This window comes from Seriola lalandi, unplaced genomic scaffold (assembly GCF_002814215.2).
Source record: "Seriola lalandi dorsalis isolate HSWRI2012SDOR001 ecotype SW California unplaced genomic scaffold, Sedor1 jcf7180002054850, whole genome shotgun sequence".
Taxonomy (NCBI): Eukaryota; Metazoa; Chordata; class Actinopteri; order Carangiformes; family Carangidae; genus Seriola; species Seriola lalandi.
In genome coordinates, this window is record NW_019525403.1 from 587,443 (window position 1) to 598,492 (window position 11,050).

The 11,050-nt window shown below is 39.6% G+C and overlaps 1 protein-coding gene across 2 annotated transcripts in view; it reads right to left on the reverse strand.

Moving 5' to 3' along the window:
- acvr2ab (activin A receptor type 2Ab) overlaps positions 1-11,050 on the reverse strand; it is a 47,950-nt gene that overhangs the window by 12,595 nt on the left and 24,305 nt on the right. For both annotated transcript variants that reach the window (XR_015438509.1, XM_023427062.2), the window contains exons 5-6: positions 1,455-1,598; positions 1,096-1,239 (exon numbers count right to left, since the gene is read on the reverse strand). Coding sequence is in view for 1 of the 2 variants with exons in the window: in XM_023427062.2 (XP_023282830.1) it covers positions 1,096-1,239; positions 1,455-1,598 (288 nt within the window). In the remaining variant the exon portion in view is untranslated. The remainder of the gene's footprint in view (positions 1-1,095; positions 1,240-1,454; positions 1,599-11,050) is intronic.

An 11,050-nucleotide genomic window follows, 5' to 3' on the forward strand; every position in this document is an offset into this window, starting at 1 on the left:
CTCTCCATTCTCTCGGTAATGACCCTCAAAACACAGAGGCACTTAAAGCCCCAAATGCTGCAATGACGGTGGTAGAGAGGGTGAGTGAAGCACGACATGCCTAACAAAGCACAAGTCTTCCTTCTCTGGGTAATCGAGGCTTAAAAAACAGAACAAACCCCCCCGGCATGAAGTATATTGTAATTATGGATTAGCTCTTAAGGCACCAAAGAGAATCAATACAATGTGAAAGTTTCATGCATGTTTTTTTTTTGTTTTTTTTTAACAACTTTGTTAGCTGTCTGCCCAGGAGGTTTTCAGATGAGTGCACAATAAGCATGAGGTGACTAAGACCACGATATCACTGTGTTTACATGGAGACAAACATGTAAACACAAGAGATATGGAAACAATCTGGATAGTGGGAGAAATCAGGCGGGAAATCAGAGAATTTGTTTACGTGCAGTATCGTAAGTGGTTACAGGAAAACACGCGTTTACATGCAGCTGGTCAGTAATCAGATTTCTCCACTAAGATATTTTTGAACCACGGCAGGCCTATTTATTCTCTATCTTTTGGACCTGAGACAGTTTTTTTCTTACTATGTGAATGCGTCTTACAAATAACCCACTGTTTAGCTGTGGAGACTAGTGTACTTATTTGGACTTTCAGTCTCGTGAATAGTTTCAGATACAAGGACACACCACTACTTTCACCTCTCTGCATTTTTATTACAGCAACACTTCAGTTGCAGGAAGTGTTGATTTAGATTTGTTAGGTTTAATATGAAGCTTAAAATCATCTTTTGGACTTTTTCACATTATTTTATTGGCTTTACTCACATGTACTGTTTAGGTGAGAAGGTTGGAAGCCTTCATTGAGAATCTGAGAAACCTAAAATCTACAGCATTCATAATTAATGTGAGAAAAGCCTTTGCTGGTGTTGGTATTCCTCAAAATATTAGCTATTGTCTGAGCTTCATGTTGAGGCAGCTAAACCTACAAATGTAAAATGGGAAAAATACCGTCATTAATTTAAAAGAGGAACGTATTGCGTCAGAAAATTCAATAAACATAGCTGTTTGCAGCTGCTATATATCTCCAGTGACAGTGTACCTTGTCATGGTAGGCAGTGATTAGCCACAACTCCAGGTCCAGGTTGTTGTTCCTTTTCTCCACACCGATGAAGTGGAGGATGTTGTCGTGCTTCATGCCGCTCACGCTGTAGATCTCATACTCGTTCTGCCAAGACAACTTGTCCTACGCGAGAAGCAGAGAGAACAGATGCAGATATTGTTTTTGCCCGATTAACAAGGGTAACAAATACAGCTTGTAGAAGAAAAGTAAGGGAGGTGACAGGAAATGTGCTAGGAATGATTGAATCTATAACAAACTCAGCACTGGCGGGAGAAAAATACAGACTTAAGTCCACACTTCGCCAAAGGAGTCAGAAGTAAACAAAGCCAGCTGCACACCTGAATCGGGAAGATCTTCACGGCCACATATTCATTCAGCAGCTGGGCCTTCCACACGCATCCAAAGCGCCCCCTGGCTTTCACCTCGATCAGCTGCAGTGGTTTATGTCCCAAAATGGGGGACGGGGGTGAGGGCCCGGGATCCTGCAGAGACAGGGTGGACAAAATAGAAAAAACAGACGGAGGACAGGGTTATTCTTCAGTTTTTTTTGCAGAGCATTAAAATAGCATTGGCTTACACTGAAGGTGACCGGGCTTTTGGCTCAGCGACAACATGCCTGAGGAGCTCGGGCCGGCAGAATCAATATCATCTTCACGTCTTAAATCACATCTTACAACTTACATTTATAGACTTGCTTTTATGTGATGATGCTCTCCGATTATTCTTTGCCACCATACTGTTTTTAGCGTCTTTTGTCATCTTTTATGCTGCAGTGCCTCATTGCTTTTTTTTTTTTTTTTTTTTTTTTTAAACTTGCTTTATTTATTTTATGGCTCCATTTGCTTTATTTGATTGTTTAAAGCACTTTGGAAATACTGGTTTAGGAAGTGCTGCATGTTTGAATTTAGTAACATTATTATTACTGTGAAATTTTTCAGCGGTGAAGACACAGCATACCAAGCAGGGTTTGGATTCATTCATTTTTAAATTCAATTAAACCCCGCAGGGCTACATTTGCTTGAGTTTACAGAAGCAGGATTGTAGCTGGAAGGTTGCCAGTTTGAATCCAATGAACCACTGAGGAAAAGTGGTTGGGGAAATATTGAAAACCTTGACTACCCGTGAGCAAGGCACACGAAGAGCAGACGAGACGTCAATATGAATTAATATGAAACAGGATAGGCTTAATTCCGGGTTAAAATATAAATAAAAACATTTACGAGCCATCGTGTCCAACTCTGCGAGGTCAAGCCTCATGCGTGTGTGTTCATGCTGATCCCATAAACAAAAGTGAAAGCAAGGAAGCCAAGTGTTCCAAATCTAAAGCATGTTAAACACAGCTGGTGATTGGGATTAAGCTGATCACTTTCACATGTGACTTCACAGAGAAGGACAGAGGGCGAGTGAGGATAGAGAGACACACACACACACAGAGAGAGGGAGAGGAAGGTTAAAAAGAAGCATGCAGTGAGGGAGTCACATTTCCACAGGATAAAAGGTGGATGAGAAAGACTAGCACATGACTGATGGCCTTTGATGAAACCAGATATGCTGCTGTAAAATCTCGACTTTACTTCCGTGCCTCTGCGTACCTGCAGTCAGTTAAAAAAAAACCCCCAAAAAACACACCAACGTTCATGTTTTTACTTGAACTGAAGGCTTACAAGGTGCTCGATAAGCTGGAGCAAGTTTGAAGACCCTGAGGCCCGCAGAATCCACTGAAACCCCGTGACAATATATCAGAAGTGCACGCTTGTCAGTCCGAGCCTGCTTTTCTAACTTCCCGTAAAATGCCTCCCTTTGAGTTACAAGGTTTTCTACTGATATGAGGGACAGAGAAGATTTAACAGATGGAACGACAGTCGCACAAACATTGGTTGCGTGAGCAACAAAAGCTACACTTCAGCACACTCAGATTACCTGACCATCATTTTGGCAGTGAACCTTGCTTAAAGACAGACCTTGGTGCTATCCAAGAGCTAAAGCGGTACCTGCACTGCATTTCACTGCATGTGTAGTAAAAAAGGGAGACGTGGCTTCAGCTTTTACCGCCTGTCCTGACAAGGTTATTGTGGCTACAGAAGCAAACTGTACATCATTTAGCAGCATTTATGGGTTTGATTTTTATCAAGTGGAAACTTAATGCCTGGTTATGATGACTTTGGCCTTCAGAGCACATGAAAGATTCTGCTGAAACGAAGAGATTTCTTCATTTCACATTTCAATTTTAGTCTCCTTATTTAAAAGGATTTTGATATAAAAACAAAACAGAAAACAAATTGAATCCTGTTTGGCATAAGTTCATTGAGAGGCGCCTTTAATAATATGTACAATTTGGGAGAAAAAAAAGAGGTAAAAAAAAGTGACTGAAAGGCTGGTCTTTGCAAGTGAAGGATAGTTCACAACATTTTGCAGAATTAATGCTGTTCAAATGCTTCTGAATAAGAACTTGTTCAAACTAATGAAATTAAATCGATGGGGAATAGGAAAAATAAACTGACAAACATTAAGCTCAGACAAATGAAGCAGAACTTGTTGTCTGCTCTCATAATACAATTCATTTAAATAATTATGCAGTCTGTTACTTATAAGTTGAATAATATTGGCTCTTTTCAAGTCAATAAGGATTATGTATTCAAGACTTTATCCTCTGTACCACTGACTACAATATGTCCTTCTGGTGGATTACTATCAGTTTATTCTTGTGTGACTGTTTATTACAATATATTCTTGTTCTTTAATCAATCAATTTATATATTACTGTTTGACCAAATTGCTCCAAATAAATGATCTAAGTTTCATCCAACCTAATTTATTATTGAGGCTCGAATGGTGTACTTTACTGTAATGGTATTTGTAGATGACTGCTTATTTGAGCTTTATAAGAATAAAAGGAAAAAGTATTTGTTGTTGTTTTTCGGTATAAATACGGAGCAGGCTTTCCATGCCGGTGGCGGAAAGGGGGAATGGAGGCTTTGAGTGGGAACTGGTGTGTTTACTTAAAGCTTTTTCCCTCTGACAGAGAGCTGCGAGGCAGACCTGCTGTCTCTACACTCTCTCTCACACAGAATGCCAGCCAAATGATGGGGAAAATTACACATGATGGTGCTGAGGTTGGATTACAGAGCGGCCCCAACGCTCCCAAGTTGAAAAAATGTCCCAAAATGTATGAATCAAAATAATGAATTTATAGTAAAGTTTCAATACATCTGTTCTCACTGCTGTTTTATGTGCACGAGAATGTAGAGGAAGTCGAGTTTAATTTCTTATTAACGCTTTAAAATGGATTTCAAATATTACATTATAATATTAAATATTATACAATATTTCAAATATCATTTTGGGAGTGAACCATTCAAACAGAGGGCTGGAAGTTACTACATTTAACTTGGATTTGATTTGCTCATGACCAGAAAGAGTGCACTCCATTTAAGCTATATTTACTTCCTCATATCAGAAAGTTACTGTCCAGTTCGGTGAGTGACTCTTATTGATTTATCCACTAAAGTTGAAGGATTCGGTGCTTGGCAGGCTGTAATTTTAGACCTTGCACATGGTGCGTTTGGCAGCACAGTTAGAGATTGAAGAATAACTGACACTAAATCAACTGATATCTGGTTTGTTTCAGTCTGGACTCAGTGGTTAGAAATATGTAGGAACAAGTTGTGTTATTGTGAAGTTTGTAAAACTATTTAGCCAAACCAAGATTCATTAAGAAAACCAGTCTTTTCTCTTGGTCTTGCTCTATTTTCTTCTCGTGTCCCCAAAATAAAAAATAATCAAATCCAGGGACGGCGAGATGAAAATTCACATATTTTAGGCCTTTGTTCCTCAGTCTGCTTTAAGTGTGACAGGACAATTTGCTTAAAATTCTTGATTAGCAACACTGTAAGTAACAAATACAAAGGAGTACACAACAGTGAAGCAACTGTGACCTGACAACAGATATAAAGAGTGTCAAATGCAATTCAATATGACAAGAAAGTACAAGGGAAAGGATGGCCAGAATGGTATATGTGCAATCTGTAAATGTGGACACTTATCAGTGACAATGAGGTAACACTTGAAGGACTCCCTTTGTTCCAGAAATGTGACCAAAAACTATATTACTGCTTTTACTGAGCTTAGCCTCTGAAGCAATTATTATTCTCATCATGATTTGTTGAGAAAATTAGGGTACTATCCAAACACTCTGTCTCGTTCACCAAAGCCAGCAGTGTTGTGTATCAATTTATTCATTTATTTTCATTTCTGTACAAATGCTTATTGTTATTGTTAATTATAGGATTTCCAATTCTGATCATGATGTGGACAAAAAAAAAAAAAGATAATTGAAGCACTTGTTTTGTCATCGATTAGTCTGCAGAAACGCAAGCGAGAAAAATTCCAGTGCATCTATTATCCATCCACCCATCAGTTATACCTCGTATCCCTTTGAGGGCCAATCCAAGCTGACAGTGAGGGTGAGCACCCTGGACAGGTCGACAGTATATATACGGGGTGACATGCAGAAACAAACAACTATTAACTCTTCACACTCACAACCTACAGCCAATTTAGAATCGCCAATTAACCTAAACCTGCATGTCTTTGCACTGTGGGAGGAAACCCATGCAGGCATGAGGAGAACATGCAGGCGCCACAAAAAAAAGGCACTGGCCGACCGGAACCCAGAACCTCTTAGCTGTGAAGGCGATGGGGCTAAACTCTGCACCACAGTGCCGCCCACATCTATTATAAGCATGATAATTGTGGTTCCATTTGAGATTAGACCAGAAAGGAGCATTTTACCATGCCACAAAGACAAATTCATGTACCTTTTTTTTTTGACAAGAGATAAAAATGATCACAGTGTGGAAACAACTGACAGGTACACAGAAATGTATAAAACAAATGTACAAAGATAGGTTTCTGTGTTTTTAAAGTCCTTAATGACTCAAGTCGCCCCGTTTCTGGAAACAAATGTGGTGAGGAAATCACTAATGGCTGCTCCGTGTTATCTTTCCCCCTTCTATCCGTCTCCCCTGTGTTGTGTTACAATGACAGTCATCAGTATGTCTGCACAGATGTCACTAAAGACAAATTCCTGTGCACCCGTTGAGCTCGTTGAAATATGTGCAACGATGTCTGATAATGATGTGCATGTGAAAATGATCACTGAGGGACTCTGTCTGGGTAAAATACCAGAGTTGTTCACTACAAGTCGTCGTCACGTCCAAGGCTGAGGTGAATTCCTGCACGGTTATTATGCCCGGCAACAGACTGACTGACTTTGACCATGATCTTGATGTGAATGATGACTGATGGGTTTGTGGGTGATGGCCTTATCCTGAACACCACCACTGCTTCATGTTACAATGCAAGTCATCATACTTGTGCTGGCATTTGAGATCATTCTGATTATGATGTGGTTTAAAAACAAGTCATTGCGGGACTCTTTTCTTTCTTTGTTCCTGCATTGTTTCTGGAAACTCAGCCTGATGAGGCAGCCCGGCCTCGGCCCGGCCAGGCCTCCCTGGGGAGTCACTGGATCCCTTGTCCGATCACAGGGCGCCGTGGCCTCAAACGGGGACGCATTACACTTAGTCAGCAGACCACAGGAAACAGGAAAACAGAATCTGCTGCTTCACGCCATTCTTCCCAACCCTCAACCATCTCCCGTGGCCTAATTGGGTTACACCTTCATCTATTACACCCTAACAGGTCCTTTAGTTCTGGTTTGGTTTGTCCTGGGTTTAGGTGCAGATACAGAGATATAACAGAAGTCAAATGGGCAGTTATTTCGGACTCCAAAGCTCATATCTTAAGGTCATATCTTGAGGTCTTGTCAAATACAAAAAGTTGTTGATGTGACCTTAAAAATAGATAACCTGAAATCCTGAGTTCACAATAGGATGGTGTGTAAACTCTCGGAGTCTCGGTTTTACTTTGTGAGCTACCTCCTCTTCCTTACATGAGTATTTTCAGTGATATCTGCAGCCTCACTTCTATTCCAATTTGTCCAATTTTGAGCCAAAGTACATTTGCAAAGGCTTATGCTCCTCTTGTACTTAAGTAATTTACACTCTCTGACTTGAAAAATGTTCCAGATAAGTGGCAATGCTCCTACTTATGCAAAATGTATCTGCACTCCTCCTCAGTCCGCATGTGAAATGGAAAAAACATGCTGCAGATTCAGTTTTAAACACCTTCAGCTTTGTGTCTCTGCATGAGAAACATGGTGAGCCATAGGTCTAGCAGATACCATTCTGGAAACTGGGTCACATCACACACAATAAGTTACATAAACATCACAGATGGACATTCATACAAAAAAAAAAAAAAAGGGGCTGCATTCGGAGCCATGTTGGCCACTTTCCACCATGCACAATACATTTTCAGCAGGGAGCACAAAAGACATCCATCCATGCAATAAACCCAGGCAAAAAAAAAGACAGAAATGTGTTACAAACTGAGTAAACAAGATGCTGTCGAAAAAGCAAAGACAAGAACAAAATGGTGGTCTGAGATTGAGGTGGAGAATTCATACCAAGCTCTGAACCCAAAAAGGGGGGAAAACTAATAGTGTTTCAACTTCAGTTAAACTGCTCTTACCTCTACCATAATGTGAAAGGCGTGCTTGTTGAAAAGGAACATAAGAAGCAAACAGAGAAATTATTGCTATTTTCTGTCTGTTAGTGGATGAAATAGAGGCTGAAAAAAGGTCGGAGATGATGGGTGGTCCCTGAACAAGCTTTTGTTCCCCCTCATACTCCAGACCAGCGCTTCCAAAGCTATGGTTTGAGACACATGAAGAGCCACGGGGCTGTCTGTTAATAAGCATTGCACCAAAGGCAACATGGTTCATTTTATGAACTTAAATGATGCTCTGAAGCAAAGAAACTGAAAATTGACTGAACAATGTGGAAAAGGAACAAAAGAAAAAAAAAAAACATGTTCCGAGATCACAGTAAAACCCAACACACATGAATGCAAAGTTCACAACGACAGCACCCTCACGATGGATGCATGAAACTGTTCCAGTGTACCCACAAAAATCACGGAAGACAAAGAAATGTTGGGTTTCAAAAGTGAATGAAAGCCCCTCAACTGAGGAGATTAATGCAGACTGTACAAAACAAGAAACAGAAAAAATCATTTCACATATGACCGAAGATGCTAAAAGCTCAAACTTTAAAAAACAAGGATTCTTATGGGAATTCTATCTAAAAAAAACTGTATCTAAAGACGTCGATATTTCAATTTAAATTGGGAACTATGTAAAGAAAAGAATTATAAAAGAAGTGGTAAACACATTTCTGATATCAAAAAAATACACAAACAAAATGCTAGAGGACAGCAAATGAAAGACCATTGCTCTGTGTGGAAAGAAAACAACCTAAAACTGTTGGGAGAGAAAAAAAAAAAATGTATATGTCATATAATTTCACTGTCTTTAAAAAACATCTGACAAAGTTTGGAAAAATGGCGTGGTTTTTGGGGGATCTTGATGATATGTGGAGTCCAACACGACTTCTTTGGAAAGCTACACCCAGACAAACAAGACGTTAGTAGCTCCATAATAAAGCAGGTGCTGAGACTTTGGTCAGATTCGATCGGTAAGAGGGATAAAGATGAGAAAATAGGGTCCAGGTTGGAAAAAAAAAATGCCCTGACTTATGTTTAAGTGCTCCAGGTCTTTCCGTGTGAAAGCTGTGGGTCTGTGTACTCAGACAGAATCAATTCCAGTTTGCCTCCACTTCGCACTGTGGTGTGAATAATGGAGGCTCGGTGGCAAATACGCAGCCCATGATGGACCACGATCACAGTGACATAATGACAGTGTGCAGCAAAGTTTCTTTCTTCTGTCTTTCTTTAGCGCCTTCCCATCATAAAATTAGAGAGCCGTGATAATGGGCCCATTAATGATCATTAGGTGGGAAGAATTACTTTTGCATCATGAAGACTGCATGTTTCATTAGCTTGCAAAGAGAACTCATTCACCGCAGAGAAACATGCGACTGCATTCAGTGTTGAAAATACAGAGAATGCAGACAGTGACAAAGCATCAAAGATTTTGGGGTGATACTTTTCTGTGTATATGATTCTAAATCTAAATTAGTAATTACAGTATGCACTTAGTTATCTGCATGCTGGTTGAACTTCAGTCCTCTAGCTTATCTTAACCCATTGCTTTTTCCACTTAGTGCAACAATAACTTCAGTTGCTGGATCATAAACATAAAAAACAACTGGTTTTTAAGGAGTTCAAGCTTCAGTGCCGTAGTATCCTAAAGCTAAGGACGTTGCTTTGCTTAAAAGCAGAAATCAGTGCAGTGTATATGTTATGTATTTGTCTGGCTCTGTTCAGATGGCTGCTACTTGTTTATGACATAATCACAGTCCTGCTCCTTTTAATTAAAGATTTATATTAAATGTGCGCAGAGTGATCCAGGGCTCTTCCATTTTAAAAGACCAATCATTGAAGCTGCCTTGTGGATGTTGTTAGGGAACAGGGAAAAAAAACATCATCTATTACCACCAACACCTTTGATGAACAATTATAATGACTTCCCATCCACACAGGGCACTTTAAAATCTAACTAGCAACAGGTGTGGGCAATCTGCTACAGTCAAATTAAAAATACATGCTTAAGTAGGGAGCATTATGCTCCGATGAATGAAGTATAGAAGAGAAACAAACATGATAAAGCATAAATGAAAGTCCAGTCAATCAGTGCTTCTTTTTTTTTTTTTTGGACCAAATCTGTGATGCAGCTTCTCTTATTTGAAGTTTGAAATAGCTGCTGAAAGTTGATATGTAACACAGCAAATTCCAAGAGGCTGCCTCATTCACATAGAGAGTGGCTTAAAGGAATAACTCAACATTTTGGGGAGTCTGCTTATACGTTTCTTTGCCGACAGTAAAGCAGGACGACCGATCACTCTTGTGTCAGTGCGTTTAGCATTGGATTAGTTTTGAATTCATGCAATAAGACATTTTTAAACAGTGGATGATGATTACAAATATCAGATATCTTACTGTCTTGAAATGCTTTCGTATATACTATGATTTCATTGGGCAGGTGTCCCAAGCCCAACACAGTAACCTGTGGTGAAACCGAAGGTGTGTGTGTGGTGTTTTTACTCTCAACAGTCTAAGAAATGCTAGAATCTATCCTTGATGATTTTGCAAGACTGAGCTATTGAGTGATTCTAAGAGTCACCTGTTTTTTTTTTACACCCTGTGGTGCAACACAAAAACATATTCTTCTACAACACAACAAAAAAAAAAAAATCCCCCTACATCTCCCCTCCCACTGCTTCCATCCATCTACTCCTCCATCTAATGTATTGAAAAATCTGGCTGAAACTGTATGTGTATCAAATAGTGCTTGCAATATACATCTGTGTTTGTTTTAGCTTCCTTCAAACAGCAGGCAGGTTGGGTTTACTGCATCACCTGCAACTAGAAAAGCACAGAGCAACTTTGAAATATATTCATGTACAAATTAACCACCTTTTCCTCCCCTGTCCTTGCGCAACTACTCATTCATGCACTAATACACTTCTGCACACAAACACATGTGAGTATACATGACTCCACTTATTCCATCCTGGCTATTTCATTTCATTTTATTCCCTTTGTGATTTTATCAGACTTCTAGCTGTTCATTTTTTTTTCCACTGCATCGTCATTTGTTATCTGATCTACTCTTCTTTGGCCATGATCTTGTTTTGTTATGCTGTTTATTTATTTATTCATGTGTTTCCAGGTAAGATGTTTCATAAGCCTCTTAGCGGTGTTGCTTTTCCAATGCACATTAGCATTTGTTTCCTGATTGTATTGTGTCTTTTTATCTCTTCCCTACTGTGTTTTAGCACTGTGCAAATACAATAACCAAGTTGAGAGAAGTGCATGTCTCCCCTCAATCCCTCCCCCGCACTCCACACCC